This window comes from Rhinoraja longicauda, chromosome 8, assembly GCF_053455715.1.
Source record: "Rhinoraja longicauda isolate Sanriku21f chromosome 8, sRhiLon1.1, whole genome shotgun sequence".
Lineage (NCBI taxonomy): Eukaryota > Metazoa > Chordata > Chondrichthyes > Rajiformes > Arhynchobatidae > Rhinoraja > Rhinoraja longicauda.
In genome coordinates, this window is record NC_135960.1 from 65,450,797 (window position 1) to 65,473,746 (window position 22,950).

The window sequence follows — 22,950 nt, forward strand, 5'->3', positions numbered from 1 at the left end:
AGGTTTTTTGATGATCATTCACAGGATGTTAAATTAAGATAGAATCGTAGAGTGATACAGCGTGGAAACAGGCCCTTCGACCCAACTCGCCCACACCGCCAACAATGTCCCAGCTACACTTGCCTGCACTTAGTCCATATCCCTCCAAACCAGTTCTATCCATGTTCCTGTCTAACTGTTTCTTAAACGATGGGATAGTCCCAGCCTCAACTACCTCAACTACCTCCTTTGGCAGCTTGTTCCATACACCCACCAGCCTTTGTGTGAAAAAGTTACCCCTCGGATTCCTATTAAATCTTTTCCTCTTCACCATGAACCTATGTCCCCATGTACTCGATTCCCCTACTCTGGGCAAAAAACTCTGTGTATCTACCCGATCTATTCCTCTCATGATTTTGTATACCTCTATAAGATCTCCCCTCATCCTCCTGTGCTCCATGGAATAGAGACCCAGCCTAATCAACCTCTCCCCATAGTTCACACCCTCTAGTCCTGGCAACATCCTTGTAAATCATTTCTGAACGCTTTCAAGCTTAACAATATCTTTCCTATAACATGGTGCCCAGAGCTGAACACAATATTCTAAATGCAGTCTCACTAACGTCTTATACAACTGCAACATGACCTCCCAACTTCTATATTCAATACTCTGACTGATGAAGGCCAAAGTGGCAAAAGCCTTTTTGACTACCTTATCTACCTGCGACTCGACCTTCAAGGAACCATGTACCTGTACTCCTGGATCCCTCTGCTCTACAACACTACCCAGAGGCCTACCATCTACTGTGTAGGTCCTGCCCTTGTTCGACGTCCCAAAATGCAACACCTCACACTTTTCTGTATTAAATTCCATCAGCCATTCCTCTGCCCGCCTGGCCAATCGATCCAGATCCTGTTGCAATCTTTCACAACCATCTTCACTATCTGCAAAAACACTAACTTTTGTATCATCAGCAAACTTGCTAATCTTGCCCTGTATGTTCTCATCCAAATCATTGATGTAGATGACAGACAGTAACGGGCCCAACACCGAACCCTGAGGCACACCACCGGTCACAGGCCTCCAGTCCAAGAAGCAACCTTCCAGTCCAAGAAGCAACAGTCCAAGAAGTCACCCTCTGCTTCCTTCCATGGAGCCTATTTGCTATCCATTCAGCTATCTCTCCTTGGATCCCATGTGATCTAACCTTCCAGAGCAGCCTACTATGCGGAACCTTGTCGAAGGTTTATCAATCACAGAATGTCAAATTCACAGTAAATGGAATGGGAAGTGTTGTAGAATAGAGATACCAATGGGGGCAGGCAAATCATTCCATGAAAGTGGTGAACCAGTGGTAAGATGTCAAATTCGGCATTTGGCACACTTGCCTTCATTGGTTAGGATACTGACACAGGAGTTAAGTTGTCACATTACAGCTGTGCAAGATATTGATAAGTCCGCATTGGAGTAATGTGTGCAGCCCTAGTTGCCCATCGATAGGAAAAATATAATGAATCTGGAAAGGGCACAAAAAAGATTTACGAAGTTGCTACTGGAACCGGAGAGTTTGAGATACAAGGGAGAGGCTGTTTGGGATAGGAATTTTTCCTCTGGAGCATGGGGGGCTGACGGCTGACCTTATAAAGGTTTATAAAATCATGAGGGGCATAGATAAAGTGAATGGCCATAATCATTTCCCCAGGGTGGGGGAGTTTTAGACTCCCCTACCCTGGGCACCAGTTTAAGGTGTGAGGGGAAAGATTTCGAAGCAACTTATTCCTTGAGGGTGGTATATAAATGGACAGCTGACAGAGGAAGTGCTTGAGGCGGGTACAATTACGACATTTAAAATACATTTTAAGACTGCATGCATTGGATAGGTTTGGAGGAATATCAGTCCAACTAAGGCAAATGGGACTACCTCAGTTATGTAACCTGGTCAGCATGAGTAACTTAGGCTAAAGGGCCTGTATCCGTGGTATATAGTTCTACGACTATAAATAACTTATTTTAATTTCATAAAATTTAATTTCATTTAATTTCAACTGCACAGAAATTTAGGTCACTGATCAAAATGAGGTATACCCCAAAGCCCAAAAAAGAAAAGAATTAACGTTTTCCCATTGCAAGAAGTTTTCAATAGACAAACTTCTGAAATCTGCTTTGTTGATTGAGTTTTCAGATATGTAGTTTATCACTCTGCTCAACATCCGGTCCCTCAACAATAAAAGCCACATTCTGAATGACTTCATCCTGGAAAATAAACTGGACTTCCTCTGTCTGACAGAAACCTGGCAACAACCTCTGGATTACCTCCCACTCAACCTCACTACACCCAACGGATACTCCTACATCAATAAACCACGCTCGGAAGGCCGAGGTGGTGGGATTGCCGTAATTCACCGACAGGACTTCAAGATCAACCTCATCTCCATCTCATCTGCTCCTTCATTTGAACACCTGGCTTTCAAACTCTCTGGCCACACAAAATTAGTCATGGCAGTTGTCTACCGCCCTCCCAAACCACACCCATCATTCCTTTCTGACTTCTCTGACTTTCTGACCCAGTTCTGTTCTCTCTCCCCCTCAATCCTCCTCCTCGGTGATTTCAACATCCATATGGACTCCACTGACTCCACAATAACCGCTGACTTCACTGAAATACTCAACTGCTTTAACCTCACTCAACACGTCAATTTTCCCACCCATAACCGTGGGCACATTCTGGACCTTGTCTGCTCCACTGGACTAAATCTACATCACCTCTCTGGCTCCGACCCCACCCTCTCCGATCATTTAGCCATCACCATGTCTGTCAACATTCCCACCCCAGCTCCAAAGCAAAAACGCAAAATCAACTTCCGTAAGCTGAACTCTGTTTCACCTACCTCGCTCTCATCCTCCCTCTCTGAAATAATGTCCGCCTCTCCCTTCGTTGACCTCCACAGCCCCTCTGACCTCACTGACTACTACAACCGCACTCTGTCCTCCTGCCTCGACCAGCTTGCACCTATAAAAACCAAAACAGTTTCCTTCACCCACTCTGTTCCCTGGTTTACCCCTGAACTCCGCGTGATGAAAACTCATGCCCGCCAACTTGAAAGACTCCGCAACAAAACAGGTCTCACAATTCACTCCCAAGCCTACAAAGATCACATGCAGCACTACAAAGATGCCCTCTCCCGCGCCCACTCCACCTACTACTCTCAAATAATTCACTCTGGCTCCGGAAACCCAAAAACACTCTTCTCTACAATAAACAAACTCCTCAGCCCCCTGGACACCATCTCCCAATCATTCACAGTTGATAAATGCACCACTTTCCTTTCATTCTTCCAAAGCAAAATAGACAACATCTACAGCACCTTAACCACCAACGCACCTGCTCCCCCTCAAACCACCTGCCCCCCCTTATCCTGTCAGCCCCTGCCTCAGTTCTCCCCAATCTCCACCACCGACCTCTCTGACCTTTTCACAGGAATAAAAACTGCCACCTGCTCTCTGGACCCCATCCCCTCCAGCTTTGTCAAGGCCTGCCTTCCTGCTCTCTCTCCACTTATCACTGCAACAATAAACTCCTCCCTGTCCACTGGCATCGTCCCGCCATCCCTCAAAATCGCTGCTGTCACCCCCATTCTGAAAAAACCTGGTCTAAACCCTGACACCCCAAACAACTTCAGACCAATCTCCAACCTACCCTTTCTGTCCAAAGTTTTGGAACGTGCTGTAGCTTCCCAACTCAAATACCACCTCTCTACCAATAACCTGTATGAAACTTTCCAATCCGGATTCCGCTCAAACCACTGTACTGAAACTGCGCTCCTCAAAATCACAAACGACATTCTCCTCTCCTCCGACGCTGGCAACCTCAACATCCTCATCCTACTTGACCTCAGCGCCGCCTTTGACACCATAAATCACTCCATTCTCCTCACCCGACTTGAAACCTCCCTTAACATCACCGGCACAGCCCTATCCTGGTTCAAATCTTACCTCTCTGACAGACACCAGTTCATCTCCATTAACAACTGTAAATCCCCCACCGCTCCCCTCCCCCAAGGTGTCCCCCAAGGCTCAGTCCTTGGCCCCCTCCTCTTCATCCTCTACCTGTTCCCCCTTGGTCAATTAATCCGCCGTCATGGTCTCAACTTCCACTGCTTTGCCGATGATATCCAGCTCCTCATCTCCACCAAGTCAATCTCCCCCACCACACACTCTACACTGACAAACTGCATCACTGAAATAAAATCTTGGCTTCAATCAAATTTCCTCAAACTCAATTGCAACAAATCTGAAATCATCATCATTGGTCCAAAAACGCTCACCAAATCCACCCAAAACTTCATCCTCAACATTGATGGTCTCCCAGTGTCCACCTCACCTCACATCCGGAATCTTGGAATCATCTTTGATCAAACCCTCTCCTTCGACAAACACATCAAACACATCACAAAGACAGCCTTCTTCCACCTCAAAAACATTGCCCGTCTCCGTCCATCCCTCTCCTCCACAGCTGCAGAAACCCTCATCCACGCCTTCATCACCTCCCGTCTGGACTACTGCAACAGCCTTCTCTATGGCGCACCCTCAAAAATCATCAGTAAACTTCAATACATTCAAAACTCCGCTGCCCGTCTACTCACCCACACCCCGATCCGTGACCATATCACTCCCGTCCTTTATAAACTCCACTGGCTCCCCATCCCCCAGAGAATCCAGTACAAAATCCTCCTCATAACCTACAAAGCCCTCCATAACCTGGCCCCATCCTACCTGACCGACCTCCTCCACAGGCACACTCCCACCTGCACCCTCCGCTCTGCTGCTGCCAATCTCCTATCCCCCCACATCCGGACCAAACTAAGATCCTGGGGAGACAGGGCTTTCTCCATCGCTGCTCCCACCCTATGGAACTCACTACCCCAAACCGTCAGAGACTCCTCCACACTCACCACATTCAAAACATCGCTGAAGTCTCACCTGTTCAGTACTGCCTTCAACCACTGAAGGTCACCTCACCTTCTGTCTCCTTTCTCTGTTCGTTTATTTATTTACTTATTTATCTATTTATTCATTTCCCTATGTTCTCTAAATCTCTGTAAAGCGTCTTTGAGTATATGAAAAGCGCTATATAAATAAAATACATTATTATTATTATTATTAAACTGCAAATTCCTGAGGGTCCATAAAAATAGTTCGGACCTGAAGACTTAATTGAAGCCTAAACATAAAAACGTTCTTCAAACTTTTGGACAAGTTTACTTTGTCTAATTTTGGTGATCCTTGTGAACACTATAGAGATAGCAACAGTCCACAAAAATATTTTAGTTTATTAGATATCCTCATTAATACAAATTGAAGTTGTGTAACTCAAGAGACAACAACAGCACAAATTGAAGTGCTGTTTCTAGCTTTGGCATGTTGCCGCACAGGCAACAGGAAGATGAATCAAAAGTAATTGCAGAATGTTATAGTTTAAAAGTAACATTTCATATAATGTTTACAAAACAGACACAAAGAAACAGAAAATAGGTGCAGGAGTAGGCTATTCGGCCCTTCGAGCCAGCACTGTTATTCAATGTGATCATGGCTGATCATCCACAATCAGTACCCCGTTCCTGCCTTCTCCTCATATCCCTTGATTCCTCTAGAAGCTCTATCTAACTCTCTTTTGAATGCATCCAGTGAATCGGCCTCCACTGCCTTCTGAGAGAGAATTCCACAAATTCACAACTCTCTGGGTTAAAAAGTTTTTCCTCATCTCAGTTCTAAATGGCCTATCCCTTATTTTTAAACTGTGGCCCCTGGTTCTGGACTCCTCCAACATTGGGAAGATGTTTCCTGCATCTAGCTTGTCCAATCAATTAATAAGTTTAGGTTTCTATAAAATCCCCTTTCATCCTAAATTCCAGTGAATACAATCCCATTCATTCCATTCTTTCTTCATATGACAGTCCCGCCTTCCTGGGAATTAACCTTGTGAACTGACACTGCACTCGCTCAATAGCAAGAATGTCCTTCCTCAAATTAGGTGATCTCACCAGGGCCCTGTACAACTGCAGAAGGACCTCTTTGCTCCAATACTCAATCCTCTCGTTATGAAGGCCAACGTGCCATTAGCTTTCTTCACTGCCTGTTGCACCTGCATGCTTACTTTCAGTGACTGATGTACGAGGACACCCAGGTCTCGTTGTACGTCCGCTTTTCCTAATCTGACACCATTCAGATAATAATCTGCCTGCTTGTTTTTGCCACCAAAGTGGACAACCTCACGTTTATCCACATAATACTGCATCTGCCATGCATCTGCCCACTCACCCAAGCCCCCCTTGCATCCTCATAGCATCCTCTTCATAGTTCACACTGCCACCCAGCTTTGTGTCATCTGCAAATGTGCTAATGTTACTTTTAATTCCTTCATCTAAATCATTAATATATATCGTAAATAGCTACGGTCCCAACACCGAGCCTTGTGGTACCCCACTAGTCACTGCCTGCCATTCTGAAAGGGACCCGTTAATTCCTACTCTGTTTCCTGTCTGCCAACCCATTTTTTATCCATGTCAATACCCTACCCTCTATACCATGTGCTCTAATTCTGCCCACTAATCTCCTGTGTGGGACCTTATCAAAGGCATTCTGAAAGTCCAGATACACTACATCCACCAGCTCTCCCTTAACCATTTTACTTGTTACAAACTCAAAAAATTCCAGAAGATTAGTCAAGCATGATTTCCTCTTCATAAATCCATGCTGACTCGGAACGATCCTGTTACTACTATCCAAATGCGCCGCTATTACATCTTTGGTAATTTACTCCAGCATCTTCCCCACCACCGATGTCAGGCTAACTGGTCTATAATTCCCTGCTTTCTCTCTCCCTCTTTTCTTAAAAAGTGGGAAAACATTAGCTATCCCCCAATCCACAGGAACTGATCCAGAATCTATAGAACATTGGAAAATGATCACCAATGCGTCCACAATTTCTAGAGCCATCTCCTTGAGTACCCTGGGATGCAGACCATCAGGCCCTGGGGATTTATCAGCCTTCAGTCCCATCAGTCTACCCAACACCATTTCCTGACTAACGTGAATTTCCTTCAGTTCCTCCATCACCCCAGATTCTCTGTCCCCTAGCACATCTGGGAGATTGGTTCTGTCTTCACTATGGAAGACACAACCAAAGTACCTGTTCAACTCGTCTGCCATTTCCTTGTTCCCCATAATAAATTCACCTGTTTCCGTCTTCAAGGGACCCACATTTGTCTTAACTAATCTTTTCCTCTTCACATACCGAAAGAAGCTTTTACTATCCTCCTTTATATTCTTGGCTAGCTTACCTTCATACTTCATCTTTTCTCCCCGTATTGCTTTTTCAGTTACCTTCTGTTGTTCTATAAAAGTTTCCCAATCCTCTGGCTTCGTTATATGTTTTCTCTTTTAATTTTTTCTGTCCTTGACTTCCCTTGTCAGCCACGGTCGCCTCTTACTCCCCTTAGAATCTTTCTTCCTCTTTGTAATGATCCTGCATCTTCTGGATTATTTACGCAGAAATTCCTGCCATGGTTGTTCCACCATCATCCCTGCTAGGGTCTCTTTCCAGTCAGCTTTGGCCATCTCTTCCCTCATGCCTCCATAAATTGTAAATGTCCCCGGTGTGGGACGAATAAAGGAATATATATATATATATATAGTCCCCTTTGTTCAACTGCAATACTGACACTTCTGATTTTACCTTCTCCCTCTCAAATTGCAGATTAGAACATCATATTATGGTCACTACCTCCTAATGGTTCCTTTCCCTTGAATTCCCTTATCAAATCCAGTTCATTACACATGAATCGCTCATGAAGATGAATGATTAAAGGTTTATTGTCATAACTATTGCACATGCAATGGGAACTCGTCAAAATTAAAAGCAGCAAATTTACATTTGGCAACAAAATTTTCACAACATGAATGAGTGACAAATTCCTCAGTAAAAAAAAAGTTAATTTTAGACCATTTCGCCACATTTCTTTGTGAGTCAAATTATAATTCCAAATTGCTATTGTTTCACTTGAAGTTAGATGATAGTTTTGCAGCAATTTGAAAGATAATTAAGCTGCTTTAAAAGAAACAGTGCAATACATCTGAAAATCTGAATCGAGGAAATCGCACAATAGCAAGGGTGTAATTTATAGAAGTGGCATACTTTGTGGCATTGTGACAGATTAATGATATTGTAATTTAATTTAGTGACCTTTCATTTATTTTTCTATTTTACTCTAATTGAAGAAGCAACATCAAATAAAAATAAAATTTCTTACCAGCTCCAGGCATTGTTTATGGCCATATGCAGCAGCATAATGGACAGCATTATAACCCTGCTTGTCTCGAATTGTTGGATTAGCATCATTGTGAAGCAAATACTGTAAACAACTGTAATATAATTGACAAAAGACAGCAATTAATTTGCATTGCAATTTTCAGTTTTTCTTCCCTCACCTCCTGTGTCCCGACCACACAGCACAAAAATAGTCATGGTAAGTCTAAATACCACATCCACATGGCATACACATTCAACTTATGTAACAGAGTAACCTTCATTTATGAAATAAGAGTATAAAAACAATATTATTTGTGCTAGCAGTGGTTTGAAAAGTACATGAAGTTCTCAATTTTCCATTGCGTCCAGCCTGCAACAGTGCAGATATTTTCTTTAAAAAAAAGTCAACCTCTGTGGCAAAAACTGAACCCCATTTTTAAAAATCACCCATCTATCAGTATCAATCTGCTGGAGGAATATAGCGGGTCAACTGAGTAGACATGAAGGGTCCAGGCACAAAACATCAATGGTCCATTTCCCTTCCTCGATGCGGCCTGACCTACTAAATTCCTTCAGCAGTTTGGTTTTTCCTCCAGCAGAGGTATCGTTGCTCCAGATTCCAGCATCTGTATTCCCCGGCATCAGCATTAAGCCACGGGTATAATCCAAGTCTTGAATTGACCCGTTCTTACAGTTGTGCACTGAAAACCGAGAAGCTGGGAGCAAGTAGAAAGCAAGAGTGAGTGAGAAGAGAGAGGGGGCGAGCGAGCGGGGAGAGGGAAAAGGAAACAATAAACTTTTATATACTACCATAAATCAATTATTCTATAAAATGAATGTCATACCTATGCCAATTCGTTGTATATGCACGGCAATGTTGCTCTTTTACAAACAGAATCAACATTAATAGGTAACATGAGCCCAACAATACAATTTTACTCATAATCTTCATTTTGTGTAAAAATATGGGTGCTCAGATCACAAAGCAATAGAAAAGATAAATCATAATTGTTAAGATGCCATAAAAAAATGTAGTACATCATACGCAAATCTCTACTTAGCAAAGTTTGCCCCTGGAGCAGGCTGTCAAGAATAATTCAGTGTCCTTGTATTATATCTGCAGGCGATCCCTGCTATATGTCATCCTTCACACTTCCAACTAAGAACAGTTTCAGTATACATTATTGCTCACTTGCATTGCTAAAGATTATGCATCGTGTCGAAGCATCATTACTGGTTCGGTCTCCCACACCCGTCCAGGAGCATCTGGACCGCACCTGGAGTACTGTGTGCAGTTTTGGTCTACAAATTTGAGGAAGGATATTCTTGCTATTGAGGGCGTGCAGCGTAGGTTCACTAGGTTAATTCCAGGAATGGCGGGACTGTCGTATGTTGAAAGGCTGGAGCAATTAGGCTTGTATACACTGGAATCTAGAAGGATGAGGGGGGATCTTATTGAAACATATAAGATAATTAGGGGATTGGACACATTAGAGGCAGGAAACATGTTCCCAATGTTGGGGGACTCCAGAACAAGGGGCCACAGTTTAAGAATAAGGGGTAGGCCATTTAGAACGGAGATGAGGAAGAACTTTTTCAGTCAGAGAGTGGTGAAGGTGTGGAATTCTCTGCCTCAGAAGGCAGTGGAGGCCAGTTCGTTGGATGCTTTCAAGAGAGAGCTGGATAGAGCTCTTAAGGATAGCGGAGTGAGGGGGTGTGGGGAGAAGGCAGGAACGGGGTACATTGAGAGTGATCAGCCATGATCGCATTGAATGGCGGTGCTGGCTCGAAGGGCTGAATGGCCTACTCCTGCACCTATTGTCTATTGTCTATTGTCTAATAACTTGACATCCCTGTGACCTTTCATCTACTTAATGACATGTTCCAGCAAGCTTCTTCAGTCACATTAGTACTTATACGTGTTTGTTCATTGTACGTTCTAATCACTATATGTGTGCTATCGGTGTATTGCAACATTGGCTGTCAAGCATTAAAAGAGTGCAAAAGGTAAAGGACAAAGTAGATAAACACGATTGCGAGTCATTTATTGGGTATTAACATGGAAATTTTAAAATTGCCATAATAGAGATGAATGTTCGATAGACCTAAGCGTGCATTGAACATGCTTCAAGCGTGCATTGAACATTGTTCTTCCCTCCCAATATTAATGGTGGCTAAGATTAGTTTTTAATATTGTTGAAACTGGCCTATGTTGGAAATGCATGCCGATTTCCATGAGAGAAAAGTGCTCTCAGTTTTAATGGCTTATAATCCACCAAGGTTTCACCCCCAACCTTTCTCCAAACCCCTGCACCCATATTCCAAGACCCAATTCCACCCCTATCCACCACCTGGTTCCATCTGCCCATTACTTACACGTAACTAGGTTTCCTTTACTCTCCCCTAGCTGATTTCATCTGCTCATCCTCCTCCCTTATCTGGTTCCATTATTACCTTATTAGAACCAAGGAACTGCAGATACAAAAAAAATACAAAGTGCTGGAGTATCTCAGTGGGTCAGGCAGCATTCTGGAGAACTGTTCTCCAGAGATGCTGCCTGACCTGCTGAGTTACTCCAGCACTTTGTCCTTTTTCCATGATTACCTGCCTTACTTATCAGATTCCAGCATCTGCAACTTCTTGTGTTTCCACTTATCACCTCCCAGCCGATCTCTATCTCCACCTCACCCACCTGGTACCATGTGCTCCTTTTATTTTGCACTTCTTATCTGTCTCTATTAATTATCTACCAGTTCATCTCCCAATTCATCCTCTCCACTCCCCCTTCTGGTTCCATCAACTCATCATCTCGATTCTCACATGGTTCCACCTCGTAATTGCCAGCACCCGCCACACCTCACCCTCTTACCTCTTTATATTGTCTATCATCCCTCTACACACTCAGACCTAATGCAGGGTCTCAACCCAAAATGTCAACCACCCCTCTGCCTCCACACTTGCTGCCTGAACCACTGAGTTTTAGTTTGAGAGATACAGCGTCGGAGAACAGGCCCTACGGCCCAACGAGTCCATGCCAACCAGTGATCACCCATACACTAGTTCTATCCTACACATTAGGGACAATTTTACAGAAGGCAATTAACCTACAAACCTGCACATCTTTGGAATGTGGGAGGAAACAGAAGCACCCGGAGAAAACCCATGCGGTCACAGAAAGAGCGTACAAATTCTGTAAAGCCAGTACCCTTAGTCAGGATCGAACCCGAGTCCCTTGCGCTGTAAGGCAGCAGCTCTACTGCTGTGCTGCGATTTCCTATGGCATTATTTTCGCCCATGGCTGTTTTAAAAAAAAGGTTGTTTTTATGAAAGGCCACAAAGTGGTGACCCCTGCTTCACTACGGCAGCAGTACTTGACGCAATACATCGGGGCCACCCCGGCACTGAGGCAACGGTTCAGCGAGCGAAAGGTATGTTTTTCTGGCCTGCTATGTCTGACTACGTGCACCAGAGGGCGCAATCATGTGCAGTATGAAACAGTTTGGCCCCACATCAACAAAGGGAACTGTTTTTGCTGCACCTGGTTCCTGATTTACCCTGGTCCTCTGTGGTCACTGACATTGTCGAGTGGCGTGGCAATCAATATCTGGTCCTGGTGGATTCCTATTCCGGGTGGTTCGAGATCGATTTGCTCCGCACAATTTCGTCAGCGGCGATAATTCAAAAACTTGCAAGACATTTCTCGGTTCATGGGTCTCCTCACAACCTCAGATTGGATAATGCCGGTCAATTTAACAGTCAGTGTTTCAAGAACTTTGCTATGCGATGGGATTTTAAACACATCACCAGCAGCCCTGGAGTATCCGCAGTTGAATGCGCTAGCCGAGAGGGCTGTCCGTAGTGTCAAACAGGTCATGGAGAGATGCAGAAGAGCCGGGTCCGATGTATTCCTGGACCTCATCAAACTCCGTAATGTTTCACGTGATCCGGTGCTGGGTTCGCCAGCCCAACGTCTGATGTCCAGACAAACTCGTACCACCCCTCCCGTTGCAAGGCAACTACTACAGCTGCAACATAATCGACAGATCCAGAAGGCATACTACGACAGGTCTAGCCACCCTCTCCAGCCTCTGTCGGAGGGTCAGACCCAGAAGGGTCATGATCGTCTGGGCATAGTTAGTGGGGCCTGCCAGGAGCCACGGTCCTATTTTGTCCAATCGGAAGGAGGAACCTACCGGTGGAACAGAAAACACATTCTACCGGTGAATGAGCCGGTGCCATCTCAGCAGCATTTGCATGGCTACACGGAGGTCACAGGTGGCATGTTATGGACCGATGGAGACCAGGTGTCAGCAGACCGCAAGCTGGTCTTTACACCAACGAAGGAGCCGCTGGTGCCGGTGGTGAAATCACCAATAAAATTGCCTATAAAGTCACCCGTGATGTCACCGGTGCAGTCTCCTGTGCAAAAGGCTGTGGCAAGACCAGTGCTGTTTGAACCACCACCTGCGGTGCTGCCACCGACAATGGGTACAGTGGAGGGCCTGAATCGTACTCGCGCAGCACGGGTCTGTAAGCCCAATCCTAAGTACCAAGACTGCGGCTAGATATTTATTATGGACTATGATTAATAGTCATCCTTTATATTAAGATGTCGGTGAGCTGTAGTTTTTTGTATTGTAGTGGCTTTATATGCTCTTATCTAGTTTGGGGGCTTATGCTTAAGAAGGAGGATGTAGATCCATGTCTGGTTTTACTGTTGCACATCCGGTCCATAGTCCAGATCGTGTTTTGTACTACATTACCCTAGTACTGGGCTGCTAGTCTCCAGACTATCGTGGGAGCTGGGGGTAACAGTAGCCAGCATCTGTACTGCTAGTGATCTGCTAATAAATAACTTATGTACAAAGACTTGAGTGACTGAATATATACACACACAAACAAGCAAAATATCCTGTGGCAGATGCCTCTCCTCCCAAAATTTTGGAACAACCAGCCCCACAACTATTCTTTCAGGAAATTTTCAACTTACAATGAAGCCTCTTTCTCTTTTATTTCATTGGTATCATCAAGTTCTTCAGCATTTTCATCTGAATTTTCCAAGATATTTCTTTTTCTTGGTGATAGAATCAAAACATTAGTGAGATTTAGCATGTTTTATTAGTAAATGATTTCAAAATGAAAGCTACAGTTAGGCTGTAGGTCATGTGATATTGCCCATCAATAGAAAAACATTTGAAAGGATTTCTGAGATATTTTTAAATTAGCATACCTTCCCCCTCCACTACAATTATTCATTAATACAAACCAATCAAATAACCAGACAATATATCGGAATCCAATTTTAGCAAATTAAATTCCAACTAATTTTGTGAATTTAAAAATACTTGAAGCTACTTGGGTACTGAATATCACGAGGGCATTTCTAGCTAAAAATGAACGAACAATATTAAAGATATTAAAGTAATTTAAAACATACAGTACACCATCATGGAATACATAATAGGAAAAATGTTTAGCCAATGATTAGCTGTTGAATGAGGATGTAGCTCATAACTCCATATTACACAAAAATAAATGCCCTTACTTTCTGTCCTCATCAGATGCCGCTGCATAGTGCAAAGCAGTGCAACCTCGTTCATCCGTTTCATTAATATTAGCCCCCTTTGATACTAACATCATGATAGATTGGTAATTACAATTCGCAGCTGCATAGTGCAGTGGAGTCCTGTAAAATAACATTATATTAATAATATTTTTAAAATCCAATTCTTATCACATCCTAATCAGAAAGCATATTAGTTTATTAGTTTAATAAAGTATCATTCGTTCATTATGAATTGAAACTGATTGTAAATTGTATCTGCTTAAAAGTTTCAGAAACATCAAATATTTAATTTCTATTTCCACACTTATTTATCACTGAATTCCTGCTGACAAACTATCAATAAAGCAGTATGCAATAGATTCTTGATATTTAAAAAAGCCAATTTATAATATAAGGCTACTAAATTGATAAGAAAACAAGTACATTTGTGTCTACCTTCAAGCACATTTAAATTATTGTCATGAAGAACAATAATGTTGGTTGCTGTGTGCAACCCATAGGATTTATTCTATAAATTAAGATCAGGTTACGCACCTCCCACATTTGTCCTTGCTGTTGAAGTTTGCTCCACTATTCAGTAACAGTTTTATACAATCAACATTTCTGTGTGATGAAAAATATATTGCATGTTAAAGTGAAACAATATATCAGCAATTACAACGTCCTCTCTAAGAAGTCAAATAGACAGGTTAAAATACAAAATAAACACATTTTTGGTGTGATGACTGTAATGATGCTGTGAATGGATGCAACTTTGGGGTTTTCACCAATGCATTAAGTTGAAAAACCCCAAAATACTGTTGGTGCTTCAGCAGTTCTCCACTGGCCACACTATTTGAAATGTTTGTCACTATAATCTAGGAAAATCCTATGAATTAACAAGATATATAGGGATTTAGAATTTAATCCTACTGCAAAATATACCAAAAATGTTATTGTTTGGTTTTGTGATATGCAAGGGAAATTTATGCAACTATGAGCCAGAATTACTGTTGAAGCAATCTTCTGGACCCAAAGTATTTAAATCTTTGAATTATACTTCAATCCTAAAATCCTAAATACATTTCAAGTTACTCTGAATCTTGTTAAAGAAATAAATGTGTTTATATTCCAAAACAAACCTTAAGTCATATACCCATGTTCCGTAAAAAGTGTGTAGAATATAAACTAATTATGTTTTTCCCTTTCTATTTTGTTGGCTATAAGAAGTCTGAAGTATGAGTCGCTTCTCAGCAAGCCTGAAGACAGTGGATTTCGGGAAGCTCCTAAAGCTGACATCTGCCAGAAATCCCAATGGTAGCGAAGACCACACCAGAGAAATTACTTGATCTTTGGAACTGGTGATGAATGCTGTCACTTTGCCACAGGCATAACTTTCAAATTTTGAATACATAATACTTGAACAACTAAAGCTTGCTAATAAAATGAACTCACCCTCCTGCAGCTGCAGCATGAAGACAAGTCCTTCCAAAATTATCAGGTGTGTCTACTTCAAAGCCTGCAGACACCACGTGCTCATTACAAAATGATGACACTATGCTATATTTTTGTCCTAATTGACCGCAAAAATTATTGTAGAGATGGAAATTAGTTAATATAAGAATCATTTCACAAATTGCCAAGAAGTGCTTTATTTAGAAACTATTCAATAGGCTAATATGTTCTTAAAAAATAATGAGTTATTATGAGAAATAGAAGAGTAAAGTAGAAAATTTGGTTAGTACTATTAATTTCTACTCAATTCCATTTACAAAGATGCAAATACAAATATTTTTGAAGCAAGAAAACATCATTTTATCCTGTAAGAAGTAAAAAAATTGTAAAAACAAAAATTTGAGCTATATTTGAGTTTTCTGAATACAATTGGATGGAACAGCTGTAAACATAATCATTTTTACAACAAGATTAACAGATTAATAAATAGTTGTTTGAAAATATAAAGTTTTAAATTAACAAGGTTTCATTCAAATGGTGTTTTACAGAATTGTGAGGAAACTTTCAATTATCAACAATAAGTCAACCTATGCCAAGAAAAACAAGTCAACCCATTGATATCTAAACAATTCAGGATACTGCAGCTGTTGAAATATAACCACTCAGGAAAGCCTTATGCTGTGCTAAATTGCTTTTTTTTTTTTTTTTATGAGTAGGAGAGAACAGAAGAGCACAGGAAGTTATTGAGCAATTGGCCAAAAGGCACAAACTACAAGTGTATAGGGAACTAAGTGATTCAATATTATTTTTAATCTACTTGCCTGAGGACAGTAACTTCCTGCAGCAATTCGCATGTGCATTTAATGCAGCCAAGTGCAAAGGAAACATACCATGAATGCCACGTCTAAAAAAAAAATCATAACATATTATGACAAGTTTTTGACTCAGAAATATATATTACTACACAAATACATTTGTTAAATTCACAAGATAATTTTGCAATTTTCAAAGAAATCTATATAATTGAGCAATAACATTTTCTGAAGCAAAAAATTAAATGTTCAAAATCATTATATTTAAGATAAAAATAAATTTATACTTTCAATATTCATTCATAATAGAAACTATTCAAAACTGTCTTTCAGTTTCACTAAAACCACATTTTGTGAGTGACAAAATTATCCAATATTTAGCCACCCAATCATCTTACTGAACGTGGAAGATTGCTGAGGAAAATATTTTATCGGTATATCAAAGCAAAATACAGCAAATGAAAGATATCTGAAATAAAAACAGAAAATGCAAATCATGCAGCGTCCGCAGAGAAACTGCTAATGTTTTAGGTCAATGATCTGTCATCAGAATGAAACAGAAAAAAAGACTGGCTGGGAGGTGGTGATCGTAAAGGGAGCAAACTAAAATGGATTATTTAATGGCAAAGGGCAAGCGAGTCTCCTTCAGCAACTACCTACAATGCAAATCCAGTGAACTCACCTTAGTGAACAAATCAGATGGTACAAAATAATCAGACAATAAATTTGAAATATCAAACAAATTTAGAATATTTGGTAATGCTGTGAACACAGAAAACAGTGCCAATCTTTTAAATTGAGTTTACAGCAAATCTATATGGCAAGCTAACAAATACTAAAGAAACAATAGCTTTCAGTTTCTTTGAAGAAATTGCCTTTTGAAAGAAATGAAATATAATCAGACTTGTGCAAAACATGCTCCTCCTTTGGAAACTTACTGTGCTATTTCAGCTCCACTGGTTATCAAGGTATTAATAAGAAGTTCATGTCCATATCTGGCCGCCACGTGCAATGGTGTATTGCTATCTTTATCAACACAGTCGATTTCGCTACCTTAAAAAAAAATCATTATATGCCATTTTAAAAGATGGCTTAATTACAGATTCAATTTTAAAAATATTTTTACACCATGTCTTGAGGAAGATTAAACAAGTATGAACATTTTTCATTGTTTTTTCCTCCAGTGCATCAACTTAGAGTTTATTCTTTTTTTCAAATTCCTTCAAGATTTTTCTTTTCTAGTAGGCATCTTTTTAAACAAATTCTTGCATTATATCCCACGACAATGCTAATAAATGCCGACCTTGCGAAAATAACTCAAATCTCAATGAATGACTGCATAATAAAAATCTGGCACACCTACATTCAGCATAACCTAGATTCACAATTTGTTCAATTCTCAAAGGGTTTAAGCTTCTTCCTTCAATCTTTTTAGCTGCCGAACCTAATCTTTCCTCCATTCTTCTACTCGCCTTTTAGAATTGAAACTAAAAATGTGGGAAAAACTTACTAGTCAGACAGCATTTGTAAAAGAAAAACAATCAACATTTCAAGTCTGTGGCCTTTCTTCCTCTAAATTCTGTTTTTTTGGGGATTTAGCCTTTTTTATTTCTAGTTTCAATTTTTTGGACATTACTATGACAACCACAGTCATTCAGCTAAACAGGTTTTTTATTTTCAAGCCTCTGGTCTCATTATTCTAAAGCTGTTCTGAGCAACAAATATTATACCTCTCTTTTCTATTCCCCAAAAAAACTCCATTCACCAACTCCTATGCAGCATAATTGATAAACAATTCAACTTGTACTTCACGTTCAAGTCATGATCCTAACTTGAAAGTGATGAATTTATGACGATTATTAAGCAGACCTTCGAAAACAAACGGCAATTAATATCATGTCATTGCAATTGACTCGCATTAAAACAAAGTCAAAAGATAATATTGGTGATGAATGTTTCATTCAAATACATTCTAATTTAGCATTTCTTTAAAAACACCACGTTAAACTACAGGAAGAGAAAATAATAATAATTGGGTGCATAGCACCCAATTTTCTCATTATCCCCTGGTCCAAGAGGAATCTTGAAGGTCCCATCATAATATCAATAATTCATGAAGCATTCCAAGCCTTTGAATTTAATATAAAACTTTAAGAGATGGCATTCACATTTTCCTACTGGCATTCATCGTCTAATGTTACAGTTCATGGGTTTGGGTTATTATATCGAAGATACCCTGGCATATTGCCACAATACAGACTGTAGATGTTGCACTGATGTGCAGCGCCGTTTATCACAATGAACTACAAGTTACTGGCCTAGAATTTCCAGCTAATGGTGAGCTGCCCACACTCACTGTTGACCTCTGTGTAAAGTACAAACCTAACTTCTCCAGATCCATCAATGTTACTTCCTGACTGAAACCACCCTATCGCTTACCAAGAAGATTCTGCAATATAATCAGCTCTTGCATGTTGCATACTATATCAAAGGTGGGAGGGTGGAAATTGGAAAACTAGTTCAATGTTCAAAGCCAGAGCCAAGTAAAGAATTGTGGAGAATTCCCAGCAAATTTGGGATTTCTTTTCATGAACACAAGGAGGTGTTAGTAGTTCTATGCAAAACTCCAAGCATTTAATTGTAAACAGCAGGACTTAAAAGTTTATTTCTAAAACCGCAATGAAGCTACAATGGAAATAAGCTTACATCTTGTTTAAAGTGCTTAGAATTTGAAAACTTTTTATGGAATTGCCATGAACTGAATAGGAACATCTACATACTACTCAACTGAAACCACAACATGGTCATGTATGTCACAGGGAGATACATTTATTAATATGAATTTATTATAATCCAAAATATTAAAACTTATAAATCACCATGTGCTTTTGAAAATGAGCTTTGGAACCTTGAAGAATAACATTCCCAATAATCACTGAGACGTGGTTGAAAGACAAATTGGCACCACAATATCCCTTGGTATAGAATTTTCAGAAAAGACTGAGGTAGGAGTAAAAGGGAGGAGGCATTTCATTACTTTAGTAGAGCGGGAGGATACCTTACAAGGCTTCTCAAATGAAGCTATACGAGCAGAAATTAGAAATAAAAGAGTATTTTCACTTGCTGCTTGTACAGGTGCTCCCCGACTTACGATGCTTCGATTTGCGATATTTTGACTTTGCGATGGTACAAATGGCAGTGACCCGTAGCGAGCCGCACCTTACTTCTAGCCACGTGATCAGGTGTATTAAATGCATTTTGACTTACAATATTTTCGGTTTGCGATGGGGTTCTCGGAACGGAACCCCATCATAAGCTGAGGAGCACCTGTATGTGGCAAATCTCCCAACAGTGTAGGTGAAGGATCACGACCGGAAACACCAATGTCAAGAAGATCCTTTGTGAAGGTGAACACTTTGGAAACATCCATCAACAGGATAAAGAGGGACAGATACATATCAGAGAGATGCAATAAAAATGAAGTCATTATACCGGGAACTTTCAACTTCCCAAATATTAACTGGAACTGTCTTAGCATTAAAGCCTCAGAGGGAGCGGAATCTTAGAAGCATGTCGAGGAGATTTACTGGACAAGGGAAAGGATAATGGCCATAATTCTACATATTTCAAAGTGGTCAGAGAAAAGGAAATTGAAAAAGGCTAAGAGGGATTGTGAAATATCACTAGACGATGGGGTTAAGGTTAATCAGAAGGCATTCTACAAGTATATTAAGAGCAAAGAATAACCAGAAAAAAGCCTAGGAAAATAACTGCAGATGCTGGTACAAATCGAAGGTATTTATTCACAAAATACTGGAGCAACTCAGCAGGTCAGGCAGCATCTCAGGAGAGAAGGAATGGGTGACATTTCGGGTTGAGAAGAAGGGTCACGACCCTAAACGTCACCCATTCCTTCTCTCCTGAGATGCTGCCTGACCTGCTGAGTTACTCCAGCATTTTGTGAATAAATACCAGAAAAAAGTCTGGTCCATTAGGAACAGCATGGGTAATCTGTGGGTGGAGTCAGAAGGTATAGATGTGGTCCTCAATGAATACTTTTTGTTGGTACTCACAAAGGAAATAAACTTTGTTGGAGAAAATATTGAAGGGTCAGATGAAAGTCGAGAAAAATCCATAAATAAAAACGAGATGCTCTTTGTCATAGCGGTTTGAAGTAGATAAATCACCATCACCAGATTTATCCCAGGCCACTACAAGAGGTATGGAAAGAGATTGCTGGGACTCTGCCTGAGATTTTTAAATCTTTGCTAAACAAGCTAGGTACCAGATGACTAGAGGACTGCACACAAAGTATCTCTTTTCAAGAAAGGCAGCAGGTAAAAGTCTGGTAACTATAGATCTGTAAGTGTAACATCACAGGTAGGGATGATACTGGAAAAAAATCCCTAAGAAGAGTATAAATGATCACTTAGAAAAGCAGAGACTCATCAGAGACAACCAACGTTTTGTCAAAGTCACATCGCTGTCTGACAATTTAATTGAATTCTTTGAAAAGGTAATAAAATGTATTGATGAGGACAAGGCAGTAGATACAATTTAATTGGACTTTATTAAGGCCTTAGACAAGATACCACATGGGAGACTGGTTCAAAACTTTAGGTCCCATAGTATCGAAGGCAAGTCGGTAAAATGGATCCAAAACTGGCTTCAAAATTTAGGGCAGCACAGTGGCGCAGCAGTAGAATTACTACCTCACAGAGCCAGTGACCCGGGTTCAATCCTGACTATGGGTGCTGTCTGTACAGAGCTTGTCCTTTCTCCCTGTGGCCCCGTGGGTTTTCTCCGAGTGCTCCAGTTTCCTCTCATACTCCGAAGACGTATTGGTTTGTAGGTTAATTGGCTTCAGTAAAATTGTAATTTGTTCCTAGTGTGTAGGATACTGCTAGTGTACTGGTTGATTGCTGGTCAGCATGGACTTAGTGGGCTGAAGGGCCTGTGTCCACGCTGTATCTCTACAGTCTAAATAGGAGATGTGCACTGGTGATCCTTGTTGCTTGTAATGAACATGAAAGACCTGGATATGGATATGAGAGGCATAATTCGTGTTTGCAGATGCAACGAAGATTGGAGCAGTTGTTGATAGTGTGGAAGATATTCTTCAGCTGCAGAGATGGATCAATGTGTGAGCAGAAAAATGGCCAATGGAGTTTAATTCAGTCAAGTATGGTGATGCATTTTGGGAATACTGATGAGGCCAGAAATACACCATGAATGGGAGGGTCATGGGTATTATTGAGGAACACAGGGACCTTTCAGTACAAGTCAACAGATTGTTGAAGATGGCAACACAGATAAATGTGGTTATGAAGGCCTATGAGATACTGGCCTTCATTAGTCATGCAATTGAATATAGAAGAAGGGAGGCTATGTCCCAGCCTTGGTTAGACTTCAGCTAGAGTTCTGCATGCAGTTCCAATCACCACCGGTACAGGAAGGATATGATAACACGAGAGATGGTATAGAGGAGATTCACCAGGATCTTTTTGAGTTGTAGTTAAGTTAAGTTAAGAGGGGACACGATTGAGGTATATAAAATTATGAGGGATTTTGGTAGGGGAAAAATGCAGGTAACCTTTTCCCATTTCAGATATTGATAAAACGAGAGGTCATAGGTTTAAGGTAGGGGGGGGGGGGGATTTACAAGGGGATAATTATCATCCAGAGAATGATAAGTACCTGGAATGCTTTGCCTAAAGGTGTGGTTGAAGCCAAATCACAGGCAGCATTTAAGAAGTGTCCAGGTGAGCACTTCTATCACTTATGCATAGAAGGCTATGGACTAGATGATGGTAAGCAGAAATATTAAAACATTGTCACATTTCTGATGAAAGTACTCTCATAATGCAGTTAAAGATAGAACTCAAAGGTTTAGACCAGGAATCTAACAAAAGAACCAAGATCTATTTCAAAGTCAGAATTGTCAGTGATTTGCACTTTGTTCATGTTCCTCTGGATGTCAAGGGCCACAAGTATGGAAGCAGCCCTAGCAGGTTGCTGCAATACAGACTGTAAACGGTACACACTGCAGCAGGGGATACTTAGTTTGTAAATGGAGTGCCAATCAAGCAGACAGATATGTCCTGAGTAATATTACTCATTCAGCATAATTAAAGCTGTACATATCCTGACAACTGGATTTAATTGCACTGAAGACACGAGGAACTGCAGATGCCAGAAGCAACAAAAAAAAAATTGCAGGAAGAGCTCAGCATCTGTGGAGGCAAAGAGATGGTCAATGCTTCATGTCAATAACCTGCATCAGGACTGAGGGTACGGTGGGAAGATACTGCTTGGAAGATACTGCTTGAGTTCTTCCAACAGTTTGCTTTTATTTCTTTGCACTGTTGACTGTGTATAGTAGATAAAAGATTCCCATCTTTCTGTTTTAAGGTCTCCACCCAATTACAGTTCCATTGTGTTTGTAAATTAAAGCACCATTTATTCCCCCATTTTCAACAATTGAAAGTATGAACAGTTTCCATATTCAAATTGGATTTTAGTAAGAGCGGAGTACATAGTTTCCATATTCAAATCTGAATTGCAGCCTTGGGAAAATAGTGATGCAAAAAAATATTTTAAAATCTTTAAATAAATTCTGTCAAATAATTATTTCAACTTACCATTTTGAATGAGCGTTTGTGATCGTGTAAATCGGCCATGGATAGCAGTCATGTGCAGTGGATTCTTGCCATCTTTACTCTAAAAATGTTTTTAAAATATGATAATCACTTGACTATTATCTTAGATTACATAAATCAAACCCTATACCTTCACAAAACAGTCACATCTTTTTACTTTTATTTAATGGAAGTATTATGCAAAACAGAAA

At 40.7% G+C, this 22,950-nt stretch overlaps 1 protein-coding gene across 8 annotated transcripts in view; it reads right to left on the reverse strand.

Moving 5' to 3' along the window:
* The window catches only part of LOC144596051 (serine/threonine-protein phosphatase 6 regulatory ankyrin repeat subunit C-like), a 143,249-nt gene that overhangs the window by 53,690 nt on the left and 66,609 nt on the right, over nt 1-22,950 (reverse strand). For 7 of the 8 annotated variants that reach the window (XR_013547562.1, XM_078404147.1, XM_078404148.1 and 4 more), the window contains exons 9-16: nt 22,742-22,820; nt 17,039-17,153; nt 16,110-16,192; nt 15,289-15,406; nt 14,389-14,457; nt 13,834-13,974; nt 13,279-13,362; nt 8,290-8,401 (exon numbers count right to left, since the gene is read on the reverse strand). Coding sequence is in view for 7 of the 8 variants with exons in the window: in XM_078404147.1 (XP_078260273.1) it covers nt 8,290-8,401; nt 13,279-13,362; nt 13,834-13,974; nt 14,389-14,457; nt 15,289-15,406; nt 16,110-16,192; nt 17,039-17,153; nt 22,742-22,820 (801 nt within the window). In the remaining variant the exon portion in view is untranslated. The remainder of the gene's footprint in view (nt 1-8,289; nt 8,402-13,278; nt 13,363-13,833; nt 13,975-14,388; nt 14,458-15,288; nt 15,407-16,109; nt 16,193-17,038; nt 17,154-22,741; nt 22,821-22,950) is intronic. The other variant, XM_078404143.1, reaches the window with a different exon arrangement.